The 19057-nt window shown below is 41.0% G+C and overlaps 1 protein-coding gene across 2 annotated transcripts in view; it reads right to left on the minus strand.

Annotated features, from left to right (window-relative positions):
- The window catches only part of PDE4DIP (phosphodiesterase 4D interacting protein), a 291845-nt gene that overhangs the window by 134819 nt on the left and 137969 nt on the right, over nucleotides 1-19057 (minus strand). For both annotated transcript variants that reach the window (XM_053592789.1, XM_053592797.1), the window contains exons 5-7: nucleotides 5879-5955; nucleotides 3232-3355; nucleotides 2890-3065 (exon numbers count right to left, since the gene is read on the minus strand). In XM_053592789.1, the coding sequence (XP_053448764.1) occupies nucleotides 2890-3065; nucleotides 3232-3355; nucleotides 5879-5955 (377 nt within the window). The remainder of the gene's footprint in view (nucleotides 1-2889; nucleotides 3066-3231; nucleotides 3356-5878; nucleotides 5956-19057) is intronic.

Consider the following 19057-nt stretch of genomic DNA (forward strand, 5'->3'; position numbering starts at 1 on the left):
GACTTTGAAGGACTAGACTAATGTCTGTATTAGTGACTTAGCTCCTTGCAAATGTGCTGGGTACCAGATGAAATGTTTCAAATTGTGATTATTATTCCTCTGTAAGTGCATAAAATAATGACAGCACCTTGGGAAGAAAATTGTTTGGCAGAAAGGTGAGGGATACCAGAAAGTAAAGTAGAAATCTCATAAATTCACTTAGGGTGTGAGGATCAACTAATGTTTGGAGGGAAGAAAGAACTTCAAAAACATACAAATGTAAGCTGTAATGATAAGGCTGATGAAGAATGTGGCTCTATAAGAGAGTGCCCCTGGTACCCACACTAGAGCATCTCTGCTTTTCTCAAGCCTCAAACCTCATGCTTCCCTTTGCCTCTCAGTCCCTAGAGATAGCTATTTATTCTCCTACTTGCCCAGTTCTTCAAGGTCAATTGATATGAACTACCTTGATGTGCTTGTCAGATGTGTGCATGTGTTTTCTTGGGGTTTTGTTTGGTTTGTAGTTTATTAAGTAGTCGCTAGGACACAGAGCTGAGGCAGAGTCTCAGGGAATCTAGTCGGGAAGATCTGAAAGCAAATAAAGTGTGGCTTTGAGCACTGTGCAGCGTGGAAGTGCACAGAAAACAATCAGCAACAGAGACTTCATTCTGCTGCCACAAAAAGGCCTTCAAAGAAGTGCTGGGCCATGCCTTGGTGATGTTTGAAGAATGAACAATTCACCAGAAGCGGGACACTTTGCGCAGAAGGAAGAGCATGGGCAAAATTCTGAAGACCTTATTTGCTTCCTTTGTTTCTGGGCAGTGTGGATTCAGGGTCAGTTTCAGCAGTGCCTGAAACCATGTTATACTATGTATGACACTCCAACTGCCAGATTCTTCATCAATAAAATATAATAATTCCCATCCCATGGGGTTGTTAAACAAGAATGTGAAGCACTCAGCTATATGGTAGGAGCTCAGCAAACCTTAGCCTTCATTAGCATTACCAGTCTGGCATGAGGGGAGCATGTGGAGTCGTGGGGGGACAAACCTGGGAGAAATCAGGCCTTGCACATCATGGGCGGCATGTGACAGAATGTGGATCTTCTGTCCTGAAGGTGTGGGAAAGCTTTTCACATGGGTCTGTAGTGACATGGTCAAATTTGGGTTCCACAAAATACATGCTTTTTGCCTATTCAAGTTAAAAGCTCCAAAAGGCTTTTTACGCCACCGTAGCATCACGTACCTAAGAGGCTAAATTATTTGCCACTTTGATATTTTTGAATTCTCAACTTCAAAACTGCTCTGAATTGTTAAATTAAGATCGAATAAGTAGGCCAGGACTGCAAATAGCACAGTTGGGAAGTTGCCACAGTAACCCAGACAGTAGATAGTGGTGACCTCAACAACTGCCCAGGTACCTTCAGGACAAAAATCTAAGTTCCATATTATAACGTACAGGGCTGGCCCCAGCACAAGTCCCAGCTACTTGTGCAGCTGAGGCAGGAGCAGCACTTGCACCCAGGAGTTCAGTGTTGCAGTAAGCTATGACTGCGCTAGTGCACTCCAGCCTGGGTGACACAATGAGATCCTATCTCGAAAAATAACATAAAATAAATAAAAGTTAATTGATTCATTAGTTAATAATATACAAAGCTGGCACAATCTGATCCCTACTCCCAAACAGGCTTACCTCTCACTCTTCTTCCCCAGACCCTGTGCTCTGGTCATACAGAACTATTTGTAGCTTTTAAAACATTCCCTTCCCTGTGTCTTCCCTCCATGGTTTCCCCTTCTGCACAGAACATTTCCCTTCCCCGTGCCCTTTCCGGCCGATTTCATCCAACTCCTTTTCATTCTTCAAATTCAGCTCATATTTCACCTCCTCCAGAAAACCTTCAGTAGCACAGTCTTAGCCCATCTGAGCTGCTATTATAAAATGCTTTCAACAGGGTAACTTATAAACAGCAGGCATGTTTTTTTTTTTTTTTTTTCAATGTTCTAGAGGCCAGGAAGTCCAAGATCAAGGCACTGACAGATCTGATGTCTGGTGAAGGCCCATCTCTGGTTCATAAACAGTGTTTTCTCACTGTACCCTCACATGGTAGAAAGGGCTAACTAGCTCTCTGGGGTCTCTATTATAACTAATCCCACCCATGAGGGATCTGTCTTCACAAGGTAATCGGCTCCCAAAGGTCCCACCTCCTAATACCACCACCTTGGGAGCTAATATTTTAACATATAAATTGGGGAAGGGGGACATTAACATTCAAACATAGCAGGCCTCTTGTTCTTTTAGTCTGAAGTAGATGACCATCAAATATGTCACCCAGGCATCCCAGGCTCCTTCTATCAGAGAACTTACTAAAATCACATAACATTTCTTTGTGGCAGGAGCTGAGCCTTTCATTTCTGTTATCCTAGTGCTTAGCCCCTTATGTGGCAGGTAACAGGTGTTCAGGACACGTTTGCTGAATAAGCGAATCCATGTCTCCTACTCTCCATCATTGGTTCATTTTGTCATTCTACTTATACCTAGTTAGGCTCCCAGTGGTAAAGGAGGGAGGTTGTTTGTGTTTTGTTTCATTTTCTTGTTTGTTTGGTTTTTAGTAGAGATGAAGTGTTATTATGTTGCCCAGGCTGGTCTCAAACGTCTGGTCTCAAATGACCCACCCACCATGGCCTCCCAAAGTGCTGGGCTCATAAGTATGAGCTGCCACACCTGGTGTGGAGTTAAGTATTCTGAAGGATACCATTAAAGATGCAGCCCTAAAAAGAATGCTGTTGGATGTGAGACCATAAAGTCTTGGAAACAGTGATGGTTCCACTGTCAGCCCTCAGGGCACCGAGGACCACGGCCCCTGCTGTGTGCTCCCCTGGCCTCAAGCATGGGCAAAAAAAGAGCACCTACTTGTCCCTCTGGGCCCGGGCCTCAGAGTGCTGGTCAGGCTTGGCCTGGTCTCCTGGCGCATCTTCCCTGTCCTTGGTGGCTCCCTTCAGTTTCTCTGAGAGGTCCAGGTTACGCTCCTTCTCTGCTTCCAGCAGGGCGGCCATCCGGGCGGCCTCATTCTTTGCTAGCCTGGATTCCTGTGAGAAGAATGAAAACTGAGAGGCGGCCAAGTCCCTGCCCTAGGTTAGGAGCCCTAAGACACAGAGACACTTGATGAACCGGGGATGGAAAGGAGAGGGAACAGGGTGAATGCCAGAAAAAGGAAGAGGACCCCTGGCCATGGGCTTGCAGAGCTCCGCTCACCTCCTGCAGAAGCTGGATCTTATTCTCCAAGAGCTCATAAACATGCTCTGTCTCCTGCTCATGCTCCTTGAACTGGCGCTGGAGCTCGGCTTCATTATGGCTGTTGGGATTCTCCACATCAGTCCTACAACCACAGAGTGTTGGCCAGTCAGAGGCAGACAAATAATTTAGCAAATGGACCCACTTGGTAACTCAGAGACACACTGATAAGAAAAATGAAGGGTTTCTCCCCTCTGCAGTTATCTGGGGAAATGATGTCTTCAACCCTTTCCAGGTAATCTCTTCGGAACTCTCATTTCTTGTTGCTTTGTCAAGCAGAACCTATCTGACAGGCTTCATTACTGCGATAGCTTCCAGAGAGGGCCTCTCACTTGGAAGACGGGTAGTCCAGAACTCAGCATCCCTGGACTCTTTCGTTTAGGCTGCTTCACTAGTTTCCTGTCTTTCTTGCTCTTTGAATTTAACGTGGTCTTTCCCTTTAGGTTGCTGGGACAGGCTATGCATTTGAACAGCCACAGAAATGTTCTCCTCATTTCTAGCCAGTGATCCATAGGAGACTATCCTGAATACCTATGCAGAGTTCTCCTAGTTCTCCCATGGCCCCGCAGAGAGCAGACATTTAATCTATGGAAGGTCAGGGTGTGGGCTCAGCTTTGCCCCTCTGATATCCCTAGCACTGAATGCCCAGGCACTAGCATGAAGCTGATAAGGTATCACCAGTTTATTTATAGCGAACAACAGCTGCCCTGGGATGTCTGAGGATTAGAAATTTTGAGGCAGTATCAGGTGTGAAATGATCTTAATTCCAGTTTCATTTTATTTCTGTTTTAGCATTGGTTGAGAACTATGGGCCATCTTTGCATTCTTACTGCAGAGAACTATATTGAACTTTTATAAGATCACAAAGTACCAAGACAAGTGAAACTTCAATATTTGACTCAAGAGCTTGTATCCATGGGGCTTATCTAAAGATTATAGGATTCCTTGGTTAATAGTGGACATGACCCAGCACCGTCCCAGAGGCTATATTTGCCTTGAGCTCTCTTGTCATCATATTACGCCTTTTATGGGTACCAGAGTCTTGGTTGTAAAAGAGACAAAACTCAAGGTAATAACTCAAGACCCCCAAATAGGCAGACCTCAGGAATCATCACATTATACTTTGACTCTATATTTGACCCCATGTTCCTTGATAAATATACTTACTACACAATCCTAACTATGTTCTTTAGAGAATGGAAGTTATAAATTTTCTAAGTAACTTAGTTAGTCAGGAATGCCTGAATTGAGAGGCTACAGCTGTTGTGAAGTCAGAAGACTCTTGAACTTCATGCCCCAAGATGTGGGTGGCCACTGATTTGAGAAGACTTAAACTATACTTTGTTTTTTTCATTTCCTAAAAAAGAATAATGTCACCTAATTCAAAGTTAAGACGACATAAAAACTTTTTGAAAAGCATTACATAAATCTTAAAATTTATTACTAAATTGTTATCATAATCTTTTCTAACATCTAAGAGCTCATTAATCCTTTATTGAGGTATTAATAATACCAGCACATTGTGCATAATTTAACTTGGTTTTGCGTATTCTGGTCTTGCTGGATTATTATCCTAAATATCAAGAAATACTGTAGACATAGGAATGCCAGATCAGATTAAATGGATACTGATCCCGGGATAGAATCTGAACATGTATTTTAGTAATACATGTTATTTAACACTACATTTTTTAAGACTATAAATTATAAGAGTAACTATTTAACAATATAAAAGTACATAAAGAAAAAATAAAGTCTCTTCCTCACTGTGAACTCCGATCTCACTCCCCCAGTGCATGCAATGATAAGATGTTGAGTGTGTGATTCTCCAGGTTGCTTCCACGCATAATCAAGCAAATGTGCACACAGAGAGAACTGTTGTCTTTACTCAAAGAGGATTATCACTCAGCATGTTTTCCTCTAACTTAATCAAGGACTTTGCACCAGGACAATAATATAGGGCTAACTCATTCTTTCTGATAACTACATAATAGTCCACAGGGCAGATATACTAAAATTTCTTCAACCGTTACCCTGTGGATGGAATGCTCTTTCCAGTTTTCTGCCATTAGAAACAATGACACGGTAAACATACTTAGACATTCATCCTTTCACTCTGCTGCTTTTGTTTATGAGAAATAGATTCCTTCTAGGGCTTTATTTGATCAAAGAAAATGCCCCTTTTCTACTTTAATAGGTGGCGCCACCTACCAAAAATGTCACAGTTCATACTCTCGCCCGTAGCGTGTAAGCATATCTCATTTTCCCCAACATTATGTCAGCCCTCGATGTTATTAACAGAGTGAGTGATAATCTCTAATAAAGCTTATTTGCATTTGTCTCTTTCTGCTAAAAGAGGAAGCGTTCATTGTTTCCTGATTAGTTGACTGATGTTTAATAGAGAGTATATGATTTTAGGTTTGGTGAACCTTCTAGTCAGTTTCTGGCAAGGTCCATCTGGCCCAAGGAAAATCTGTTGCCTCAGTTACTAAGCAGACATAGCATCAAATTCAGAGATGAGGAATTTGGTTTCAAATCTATTGCTGTCAGATAGGTGAGCCAAACTGTGGAAGGGATAGGAGCTGGTCCAGTACAAATAATAACTCACCATGTTTTATCCAGATGCTGTTTCTTGCCCTGGAGTTCTCGCTTCAGGCTTTCGACTTCAACCTTCAGCTCGATATTCTGAAAAGCACACAGGCATTCATGGTCATTAACTGCCACAGACCCTCTATCCAGGTTGTCTCTGGAGTCCTGCCTTGGCCACAGCCTCTCATCTCAGCTCAGCTCCCTCTGTGACCCCCAGCATGATGAGAATTCAGACGGATCAATGGCCCTGCCAGGGATGAATGACCTTCGGTGGTTCAAGTCTCCTCTGAGCTACTTGCCTACAGTGAGAAGATCCAAGCCTGCTTCTCACTGCCTCTACTCATCAACACTGTTCCTTCTCTAGAGCAATGGAGGACACAGTAGATGTTAAAACAAAATTTTCACTCACTGCCCTCCAAATCCCCACTGCAGCCATTGCCACAACCATGATGGAGAAATGAAAGAAGCAGAACCAGGCCAGTCACCACCACCACAGCAGCCCCCACTGCCTGGGTGGGAAGAGATGAGATGAGGAGGGAAGAGTCCCCTCAGACCCCACAGCCTTCTGCCCCATGGCCAGTGCAAAGCCTGGTGATCCCAAGTCAGGAAGCCATGGAGCAGGAGAAGATACATGGAAAAAATATAACCAATAAAAAGTTCATATCTAAAATGTATAAAGAACTCTTCCAGACAAGCTATTAGGAAAATTGATAAAAACCCAGAACAGACACCTTATAAAATGGAGATCTAAATGAACAAGAAGCATGTGAACAAGTACTCAATGTCATTAGTCAGATAAATGCAAGAGAAAAATATGCCACTTTGAGATTAGAACTCATGTGCACTGCTATTGGTATTGTAAAATGGTGTAATCACTTTGGGAAAAAGTATGGTAGTTCCCCAAAATACAACTAGGATAGGACAGTCCCACTTATACCCAAAAAACTGGAAGCAGAAACTTGAAGAGATCTTTGCACACCCATGTTCATAGCAGCACTATTCACAATAGCCAAGAAGAGGAAGCAAACCAAATGCCATTGTCAGAAAAATGGATAAACAAAATGTGGTGTACACATACAGTGGAATATTATTCAGCCTTATAAAGAAGAAAATGCTGTCATATACTACAACATGGATGAACCTTAATGAAAAGTAAGTACAGTAGGCCAGGTATAATGGCCCATGCCTGTAATCCCAGAACTTTGGGAAGCTGAGGCAGGAAGATTACTTGACGCCAGGAATTCTAAGACCAGCCTGGGCAACATAGTAAGACCCCAATCTCTAAAAATAAAAATAAAAAATTAGCCATACCCAGTGGCACACCTATAGTCCCAGCTACTCAGGAGGCTAAGGCGGGAGGATTGCTCGAGCCCAGGAGTTAGAGGCTTCAGTGAGCTATGATCACATCATTGCAGGGGAGAAAACAAGATGCTGTCTCTAAAAAAGAAATCGATCTTTTTTAAAAAGGAAAAAAGCCCCCCCAAATCAAAATTTTACTAATATAGGTCTTTCCCTGAAAACCAAATTGCTATATATGAAATTATATGTTAAAATACCCAGGGATTTAATTTTTTAAAGAAATTTAGTAGTGAACATTTTTGAAAACAATAATTTGTTTTCACCATAAAATTGGACTTTTATAAATCAAGTTTCCTTAAGGTGAGAGAGGACTCTGATGATAAATCTGTGTAGGGAACAGTTAATTTTTATTGAGGCCAGGCAGCAAAAAGTAACATTTTGGCAAACAGAAAAAGGAAAAATATTCCAAGTGGGTCTGGTGCACATTAAGTGGCCTAGTATATAGCTAGGCGTATAGAAAATAGTTTGCAACTATTTTGTGAGAAGACTAGATAGCAATCAGTAGAGATCAAAGATTCATCAGGGAGCTTTAGGCAAACTATCATTGTGATCAGGTCTATGTTGAAGAAGGAATTTATGGTAGATGTGAAGAAGACGGGTGAGTCAAAGACTCAAAGTCATTTCAGAGGCAGACTCCACAGGGCATGCGACTTGTGAGATTAGGATTAGACTGGAAGGAGGAGCAGAGACAATGCCGAAATTTCTAGCATGTGGGTGGTGATGCGTTTTATTAACTAAAATGGGCAGGTTTGGGGGAAATGTGAGGAGGAGTTTGTTAATGTTAGTTGAGGGATTACTTTATTTCGGCTTAGAGCTGAGTATTCAAAGATGAATTAGCCCCTTCCCTGATGAAGTCTGTGACAATAATAAGCAGAAGCGTATTTTAGAACAGAGGTTGACAAAGTGATTGAAGGTTACGGTGCTGAAGTATGAAAATGAGTATTATGGCAACTAGAACAGCGGGAAACTTTTCACTCCATGATCACCATATAACAACCATCAATACCTAGATTTCTAGGAGTTAAAGGGCATTGCCCATCATATTGGTGAAGACATTTCATAACCCATGTTTTCAATGCAGGGGGTTAAAGCAAGAACACTAATGGGGAAAAATAGAAACCTGGTGTAGATACTTAAGAGTTAATTAGAACTAAAGAATTTTAGAGTTGGAAGGCACTTGGACTCAAGGTAGTTTAGATCATATTGCTAGTAAGTTTCCAACCGACACATGGAAAAGAAAGCTTGTTCCCCTTATGAGGCAACAATAGGGACTTTTGACTCAGCATAGAACACAGGCTGAGGTCAGATGAGTTTAGAATGTCTTAATTTCTTCAGGGATTACATGATAGCCTTTAAGAAGAAAATGATAGGTCTGTCTTTTCAGGACTTCCTTTAAAGATATCATTTTATGAACACTAAATAGAGTTATCAGATTTAGCTAATAAAAATATGAGAATACCTGGTTCAATTTAAATTTCAGATAAACAAAAATCATTTGTTTTATTACAGGCATAAAAATTTGGGACATACTTATACTAAAATATTACTTGTTGTTTATCTGAAATTCAAATGGAATTAAGCATCCTGTATTTTATCTGGCAATGCTAATACTAAAAGATTAGCAAACTGTAGCAAAGCATATTTCAATTTCATATGAGGAAAAGGCCCAAGATCCCTATGTCAATTCCATAGCTTGCCACTATCAGAACGATTCATCTGCTCTAACTGATCAGTCGGTGAAATAGGAGATCTAATGAGCAGGTGCTACATCCCCAGCTTTGTGCTCAATACTAAAAGGAATACAAATGTTGTGATAAGAAATGGTCCCTAAACTGGAGACCCTTCACAGAGGTGAAGTGATATGCATTGATTCATATGGGAAATACAAAGACAGGCAGTTTCCTTATCTGTAATATGGAGGTAACTGTACCTTCATCATTCTACTTTAGAGGGTTGTGAGGCATAAATGATACATGTAAAGGACTTAAAACAGTGTTTTGAACATAGATATAATAATTACAATATATTATTACTATCATCAACAACTCCAGCAACATTATAATCTGGGGACAGCAGTTTGTTTTCAATGAGACTATAATATTTCAGGTTGGATTCAGTACTCAGAATATGATGCTGAGAAGGAAGACTCCTAGCTATATTATTTTTGGCACCAATTGGCAAGAAAAGAAAAATGGAGGATATAAAATATGTAAGTTCTATCTGCTCTAAATTTTAGACAAGAAAATGGAGTCAATACTTGGCCAAAGATTTACAGATCTGAAGACCTTAGCATTTATCTGTTTTAAGCATTTCATTTTAAAGATAAGGACATTGGAACCCACAAGGGTTGCCTCTAAGGTAGAAGCAGTAACTGGAACCAGCACTCCACTTTTGCTGGTCAGCATTTCACCCAGAAAGACCAGCTCAGGAAACACTGCCTGGTTTTGACTGATTTAGTTGAATGAAGTAAATTGGAGAATATGCTTGACTGAGTTGGTCTTGAAAGAACGTGTGGGGAAAGCGTGGTGTGAACAGCCTAGGCCCTGAAGGCAAGAAGAGGGCTTGGCAAATCTCCTGCCCCTCTGCAAGCCTCAATCTCCTGTGTATCCAGGGAACTATAATGATACAAATCTCCTAAAATGTTAAGGAGACTCAATAAAATAATGCTTACAAAAAAGTACATTGCATGGTATTTGTAAAGCAGTAAGCATTCAAAAAATGTTTAAATGCGTTTATAGTTAACCATAAAAACTATAGAAGCACAATAGGCCAGCTAAGGTGGCTTACACCTATAGTCCCAGCACTCTGGGAGATTGAGGTGGAAGGATCACTTGAGGTCCGACCGAAGTTCATGACTAGCCTAGACAACATTGTTAGCCAGTCATGGTGGCTTGCACCGATAGTCCCAGCTATTTGGAGGCTAAGCCTGGAGAATTGCTTAGCTTGAGCCCAGGAGTTTGAGGTTGCAGTGAGCTATAATCATTCCACTGCCTTCCAGGGTGGATGACAGAGCAAGACCCTGTATCTAAAAAAAAGGAAAAGACAAAACAACAACAATTTAGCCTCTCTGTAGGATAGCTGAAGTTTTCAGCCAGAATCATGTATGAAACTAACACTATGTCACAGAAAGGACAGAAAATTATTAAACTAAAGGTGGGCTATCGTAGTCACTTGCACACAAATACACACCCAACCTGAACCTTTTTTTAGCTTCCTCCTTTTAAGTAGAAAAGCAAAATGAAAAAGAGGGAAAGAATAAAAAGAGGAGAGACAAAAACTAGAATGATTTCCCTATGCTTTAGCATTTTGTCTATTCAAATAGATAATGTTTATGAATTTTGCACAGAATTGTTAAAATGGCTTTATCCTCACAAGATTAGGTTCTAAATTTTATGATCGATTATTCTAGTGGACCAAAGTAATTTAATTTCACAGGTACTATAAAATCTTACTACACAAAATACAAGCACAAATCAATTTACAGGGTCCAAGCCTAATCCTTTTGCAACTACTTTCTGTGAGAAAAATCACTGCATAGCTCATCACATCCATCCGTTCTCCATTAGTAAATATGCCTGTGTAAACTGTTTAATTCCAAGTACGGCCTGAGTGGATCCTGAATTAACTACATTGTTCATTTTATCAATAGAGCTCCTCTGCTCTTTGTCAAGATAGCTAAGGAAATTTATGTATTCAAGAAAGGGAAGATGGGGAAGGAAGCACCTCTCTTTCTTTATGTCTCCAAAGAAATGTTCACCCATGTAACTCAAGAAGTTTCAATGATGAAGCTGAAATTAAGTAAGAAAGACAGTATACTTCCGATGCAATGTGAGTACTTTGAACTAGAGGACAAGGCTACCAATTTTACAGACTAACTGTTCAATCAGACATTCTCTGTGTCTATAGCTTGTTTGTTTCAGGAAACCCACTGGACCAGAGTCTTAACAGCAATCCACGTTAAACACAGGATTCTAACAAAATGATTTCCGCCCTGGTGTTTCCTGCAAAGATCAACATAAGATTAGGTTAAAAACTATTCTGGCAGGGTGGCTAACACCTTTAATCCTAGCACTTTGGGAGGCTGAGGTGAAAAGATTGCTTGAGGCCTGGCATTTCAGACCAGCCTGGGCAACATAATGAGACCCTGTCTCTACAAAAAGTTTAAAATCAGCCAAGCGTAATAATGCACACCTAGAGTCCCAGCTACCCTGGAGGCTGAGGTGGGAAGGTTGCTTGAGCCTAGTTCACAGCTATGCTCACACCACTGCACTCCAGCCTGGACAATACAGTGAGACCCTGTCTCTTAAAAGGAAAAAGGGGCCAGGCGCAGTGGCTCACGCCTATAATCCCAGTACTCTGTGAGGCCTAGGCGGGTAGACTGCCTGAGCTCACAGGTTGGAGACCAATCTGAGCATGTACAAGACCCCGTCTCTAAAGATAGCTGAGCATTATGGTGGGTGCCTATAGTCCCAAATACTTGGGAGGCTGAGGCAAGAGAATTGCCTGAGCCCAAGAATTTGAGGTTGCTGTGAGCTGTAATGCCACAGCACTCTACTGAAGGTGACAAAGTAAGACTTTGTCTCAAAAAAAAAAAAAAAAAGGAAAAAGCAAGCAGCAGCAACCAATTGCCTGAAATTACCTGATTCCTTTCCAAGCCTTCAAATTTTTACTCTATAAATTGATCTATTGCTTACTGCTCATATAATCCATATCTCTCTCTCTTTTTTTTTTTTTCATTCTCCCCAGGTCACAGACCACCAGGTGTTTTAATGACTTTGCAGTGGGTATATATTTTTTATTTCTAATATTTCCAATTAATATGAGGGTTCATATAATTAGGTTACATTATTTGCATTAGTTAGGAAAAGCCTGAGTTGTATTTGCATATATCTCTTTCAAAAATAAGATTTTCCAACTTTGGTTACAATAAAAGCATAGCACAGTGAATCCTTAAAAACTACCTTTTAGAAAAACAAACAGAAATAGCTTTGCATGATTAATTTTAAAAATTTCAATTCAAAATGCATCAATCCTTTCCCCCTTTGGTGCTATTACCCATTACATTGACTAAGCCACTAGTTTGCACAGTGCCTCCTACATAATGCTAATATACCCACAAGACCTCTCTGAGGAAGGAAGGGAGGGGTAACGTGTCCTGACTCTCCCACAGGCCTGGTCCTTCACACTTAACAGCTCTCTTAGTGCTGAAAGGACTTTAAAGGTCCCAAGGCGAATAGTGAAGATGTATTTTCTAAAATACAAATATAGAAATACATATATTTCTAAAATGTATTTTTGATACTGCATAAGTTTGAGATCCAGTTGAGGCCATAAGAACATAATTCCAAGGCATGGATTAAAAATGCTAAGGGTGCTGGGCATGGTGGTTCACATCTGCAATCCCAGCACTTGGGAGGCTGAGGTGGGTGAATTGCCTGAGCTCACAGGTTCAAGACCAGCCTGAGCAAGAGCGAGACACCATCTCTAAAAATAGCTGGGCGTTGTGGCAGGTGCCTATAGTCCCAGCTACTTGGGAGGTTGATGCAAGAGAATCACTTGAGCCTAAGAGTTTGAGGTTGCTGTGAGCTATGATGGCACAGCACTCTACCCAGGGTGACAAAGTGAGACTCTTGTCTCAAAAAAAAGAAACAAAATGCTAAGGGTAATGTTTGGTGGGGGAGTTCAGATATGGCTGGAGCTGCCAGCTAAGACTTAATGGGTAAGTAAGATGCCGAGGGCTAGAAAAGGTCGATATAGATAAGGAAGTATGGTAGTAAGATAGAAATTGCTATACAACCCAAATGTGTAAGCACCATTCAGCAGCCAACTTATTTCAAGAATATTTGATACAAAAAAGTTCAGATTTCCTCCATCAACAGATGAATGGATAAACTGAATGTGGTATATCTATACATGGGATGCCATTTAGTCGTAGAAAGGAACAATACTTCCCATAGTGTGGATGAACCTTGAGAACATTGTGATAAATGAAATAAGTCTATCACAAAGAACCACACAGTATATTTTTCCATTTTTATGACATGTCCAGAATGAAAATCCACAGAGAAAGAAAATATATTGACTAGGGCTGGGGGACCTTGGGGAAATTGGAGCATGATGGTTGATGGCTCAGAGTTTCTTTTGGGGTGACAAAATGTGCTAAATTGATTGTGACAATGGTGGCACAACTCTGCAAATATACTAAAACATGGGTATGTACGTTGAATACTTTAGATGGGTGAATTGTAATGGTATTTGCATCATATCTCAATAACATTTTTATTAAAATGTTTCAAAAAGCCGTAGGAAATCTTAAGCATTACAATTAAATAATAGTTGTCACGTATGCACCAGACAGTGTCTGGCACATAGGAACATAATTATTACACCTGAACTACAGAACAAAACTATGCTTTGTCTTCAAGCTTCTCTAACAGAGATTATTTATCAGTGAATATTTCAAAATCTCTTTCCAATCTCACCCTTTCCATCCCCCCAGTTACCACCCTATTTGACACTCTTGCCTCCTCAGCAGGATCAAAGTACAAAAATTGTCTCACATCTAGTCTCTGCAACGCCAATCCCCCCACCATTTAAATTTTTCCTAAGGCACAGCTCTGGTTATTTCATTCCTCTTCTTTAAAAAGTTTTTCATGGTTTTTAACTGTGCAACAATTAAATTTTACACAATTGAGCCAGATAATAGAGTCTATTCAAAATCTGACCTCAATCTACCTACCCAGCTTCAGCTCCCATTTTTATCTGGTAGCCTTTCTTCTGATAACCAGAGTTCTGGTGATGGGAGTTGATGGTGGGATCGTTTCTGAGACCTCTCTACCTTTGGTGCTACCGCATTTCTGTAAATCAAGGGCTTTTACTGACTGAGAAATCAATCATGTGAGTGCCCTTGGATGCCACCAATCTTTGTCTCAGCTGCTCTCAGCCTATGACACCTTCTCTCCTCTTTCTAAACCTGTTTACATTAAGGTTCTGCTCAAACATCCTCTCCTACAGGAAACTCACCCCATCCCCCAGTCAGAACTAGTAATTCCTTTCACTTCATTCCAACTACACGTAGTTTATAGCTAATATGACTATAATTTAACATCTACTGAGACTCTTCTGAAAGTAAAAAGAGGGGGAGGGACTATCATAATTATTCCAGGGCAATAGGCCTAAATCAAAACTTTCCTGAGCAAACCAGGACTTATGGTCATCTGATGTGTATTTCCAGTGTAGTACTCACCTCACTCTGCCTATTATTGGTTATTACAATATCTGGCTATCCCTCTATGTTTTAGAAACGTACTTAGTTCTCAGTAGCTTTCAGTATAAATTTATGGAATAAACACTTATCTGTCTTGAATTGCTTACCTATAGTTTTGTCTTGGTATTTAACTTCATATTTGTGCATTCATATGTATGTGTTTCAACTAATCTGCAGGCTACTTAGGTTGCTGCTGGGCTAAGATGAGGCATTAAAGAAAAAGGAAAGGTTGGCAGGATGCCGTAGCTCAATGGTTAGAGTGCTGGCCCCATGCACCAAGGCTGGTGGGTTTGAACCCACCTGGGGCCTGATAAATAAAAAAAAGAGAAGAGCTTCACAGCATGCAGTCATTGACAAAATCAGTAAGTAAAGTATTTATTGACATTTGAAGGTTGCCAAAACCTAAGTGCTTTTCTTGGCATCACAGTCCTTGACCTCAAGGAGCACTCGGTACAAAAGGAGGTAGGGTTGTGTCACTGAGTGAAGGAAATGGGCATCGCACCTTTATAAGACAGTAGGAAGCAAACCAGGGGGGAACAAGCTTCCCACAAAAGAGTCTTTTGGGGGGACAAAAATAAATATGGGCCAAGCATGCAGTAGCTCACAACTATAATCATAGCACTCTGGGAATCAGAGGCAGGAGGAGCGCATGAGGTCAGGAGTTTGAGACCAGCTTTGAGCACAAGAGTGAGATCCTGCCTCTGTAAGGCAAGCAGGTGAAAGGGAGAGGAAGGAGGTGGGTGAAACAAAGTGAAAATAGAAAATTCCTTCAGGAGTGGTGGCATAGCTACTGCAGCCCCAGCTACTCCAAAGGCTAAGGCAGGGGGATCGCTTGAGCCCAGGAGTTTGAGGTTGCAGTGAGCTATGATGATGGCACAGCACTCTAGCCAAGGCAAGAGGGCAAGACTCTGTGTCAATCTGTTGATAAGGCCTAATCCCATGCAAATGAATTCCCAGGCAAATAAATTAAAGGAGTTCCAAAAGAAATAATTTAGCAGGAGGAAGAGTCTCTCACATGGTTCCTAAGTATTCACCCAAGGTGAAAAGTAACTAATGGGTTTTATTTTTAAATCTTTTCTTTTCAGAATTCCTCTTCTATGAAAAGAGTAGTTCATAAGTACTTTTTGTATGCAAAGTGCATTTCTTTTCCAGGCTTCTCTGATCCCACTGGGGCAAGGCTCTATAGAACCTGGTGAGCACGGAGTATTTTCATAAGGGATTCTATCTGTCCTGACCAAGGGACAAGGGGCTGGTCCTAGCATGATCCCTAGAAAAACACTTAAATAGCTTCCAGGTGAGTTCTTCCTAAATGAAGTTTCTCTCCATTCCCCAAGGATTAGCGCAAAAATAGAACATTGGTATGTGTAGATATCTGGTTTTGTTATTAACTGTGTGACCTTAGGCTAGTCACTCTCAAAGATTGGTTTCTATAGTCAATCAACTTGAATCCGAGCCCCTCTCTCTTGCCTGTAAGAATAAAACACCCCTGTGTAGCTCACATCAATTCCATATTGATGTGAAACACCTAACCACTAGTCAGAAGGTGTTTAAAAGCAAAGCATTAAGGTTAAGACTGTAATGTGGAGTGGTAGAAAGTCCCGATTCATAGGTATAACGCCTATCTTTCTACAGATTCCATGTTCACTGTCTTTTACTGGTGCAGTTAAGCCCCAGATTAGACGCATAGGTTGTCCCAACATGTGACAAGCGTCTTTCATTGCCAGGGAAAGGATAGCAGGGCCACATCCTCAGCCTTAGTAACCAGAGGACTCTGCAAGGCCAGAGCATTCTCCTGCCAGAGCCTGCCTTAGTGTCCATTCCCCCAAAGAGATAGAAAAAAACCAAGTGGAAAAGTTTTGATTTGTACAAAGATCCACACCAAAATGGCTAAACTTCCCTGTTAAGGCCACTATTTTAAGCCCAGCCTGTACTGGTGCTTAGTAGAAGCCCAAAAGCAATACCATCGCTTTCTTAGCCTGTTTTACCTTGATTGGACAATGGAGACGTCCATATCTGAGTAAGCACTGAGGCCACGGATGGGTCCTAAGGAGACCAGGTGTTTAGGCGGACATACTCGGGTGTGTGTGTGAAGGAGAGAGGGACAGACGGTCTCACAAGTCATCTACCCTGTCCTCTGCCCAGTGACCACATGTCACTTGGTAGATAGTAGCACTAGTTATTCATTTGTTTCTTCAGCAAATGTTTGCCAGGCACCTACTTTGTCAGTGTAACACTCTAATACTACATAGGTACTGGGAAGACCAAGACGACGTGACGCAGTCATAGTCCTCTGGGAATTTACGGCCTATGGGGGTAAATTAAACAGACGATCATAGCAGAGTGTAACAAATGGAAGAGAACCCAGAATCAGCTGTATGGAAATGTGCACAGGTGACAGCTATAAATAGCATCGGATACACAAATCAGTGCAGGGCCTTCATGCAACTCCCAACTTCAGTCCTCAAGCACTGAGTTTATACCAGTGTACTGTGGGAGGATCTTAGTCAGTGTACAGCAAAAAATTTTAAAGACCATCAATTAAATTATTTTCAAAAGAAGTTCAAAGCACAGTAAGTATATTCTTTATTTTACTCTTTTTTTTAATCAACATAATTTAAGTGTGCTGCAGAAGTTTAACTATAGGTTCAAGTGCACTGTGAGATAAAAAAGTTTGAAAACCAGTGGTCAAAAGAAACACCCCCGGACCCAAATCGAGACAGAGCATACCTCAGCTTCCAGGTCTAGTCTTTTAGGGAGCAGCTCTAGAAACTACAGCACCATCAAGGGAAGACAAAGAATCTAGTGCTGCTCTAGTATCTTTAGGCTGTAGTGCAGTACAATGCAAAGTATAGGGTTTAGAACAAAATTGTCCTCGGTTCAAATAAGAGTGCTGTTACATTCTATTAGCTTGAGCCATATGGAAATACAGAAATTCAGCTATTACTTTTACAGTTTCACATAGTTCATCCTCTGTATTCTAGAGATAAGTCACTTTAAATTTCAGTTCCTTCAGGTGTTAATTTTTTTAATGGTGCTAATGTCACTGCCTTTCAGGGACATTGTGAAAATTAAATGAGAAGACATAGGTCAAAATACCAGATATATAACGTGTTCAATAAATGTTTCTTCAAAAACAGTCATATGTGTGAATCATAAACAGAAGTAGCTATCTATGGTCAATACTGAGTTTGGGGGCCCAGGTGTGGGGCTCACACCTGTAATTCTAGCACTCTGGGAGGCCCTGGTGAGTAGATCGTCTGAGCTCAGGAGTTTACAACCACCCTGAGCAAGAGTGAGACCTCATCTCTACCAAGAAAAAGAAAAAGTAGAAAAAGTAGCCAGGCATTGTGGCAGGTACCTGTAGTCCCAGCTACTCAGGAGGCTGAGGCAAGAGGATCATTTAAGTCCAAATAGTTTGAGGTTGCTGTGAGCTATGATACCACATAACTCTACCTGGAGCAACAAAATGAGACTCTTTCTCAAAAAAAGAAAAGTATGTGTATATATTACACACACACACACTGAGTTTAGGAACCCAAGAAAAGATAGATTCAAAAAGGTGTCCTTGGATTTTGTCAGTGGGGGAAGCTGCACGCATGTGGGGAGGAGTAAGTGGGAATTCCCTGTGCCTTCCACTCAATTTTGTAGTAAACTGAAAACTGTTCTATACAAATAAAGTTTATTATTTGAAAAAGAAAAATGGGGGGAAATGAGGTATTTTGCTTGTTTTATTTAGACTCTGAGCACAGAGTTCCCAAGATACACACTGCCTTGGTATTTACACTGATACCTAGTTAAACCCTCTCATTGTGTCATGAACTATTCATTCCCCATAGTCACTCCATCAGAATCTTGGTGGAGCCCAGAAGCCTCTGTCGATCTGGCCTAGTGGAGCTGGCAAGTGAGAAAACATACACACAAATACCAATGATCTCGGTGACTCTCTCTCCTCCCCAGGACATTCCTTAGCAGGACGAGTTTCTCTCACTTGGCGGGAGCCTCCTGGTCATAAATAGGCCTGGCTGGGCTTAAATTAGCAAAGCCAGGGTTAATTCTGGAGGTTCTGCAATCCCCCAGGACACCCTGGGTGAGGACGAGAACACAGCCCCACTGAAAGAGCTAAAGGGGCCTTCAGAATGGTTTGTTTATCTCAGCTACTTAGGAAGTAGAACTTGCCAGAACCATCCTTTACTTTCCTTAACTCCTCACACAAATGTTTTCTTTGTAAAACTGAAAACTTAGTAAGTAAAAACTTTCTTTGGAATACAAAAATACTATGTTTTTTTTTCTATAAATTGGTACATAGGAAACTTACAGCCTGCTAAAAATTTTTAATTATCTATGGCATCTGACACAATCTGGCATTTATCCCCAAATTTGCTTTCAATTCTGGATTGACATTTTCTTTAATCTATTCTTGAAAAAGGATAAAGCTATTTGCTGGTGCTCTACAAAGTCCAGGATAATTTTTCTTACACTGAAGCTTATACAACCAGTGGGACTCTAAGTTCTAACATCTGGCAGTCACTCTCCTCCCTTGGAAGCCTAACTGTGTCCTGAAGCCAAGTCCTA

This window comes from Nycticebus coucang, chromosome 5 (genome assembly GCF_027406575.1).
Source record: "Nycticebus coucang isolate mNycCou1 chromosome 5, mNycCou1.pri, whole genome shotgun sequence".
NCBI lineage: Eukaryota > Metazoa > Chordata > Mammalia > Primates > Lorisidae > Nycticebus > Nycticebus coucang.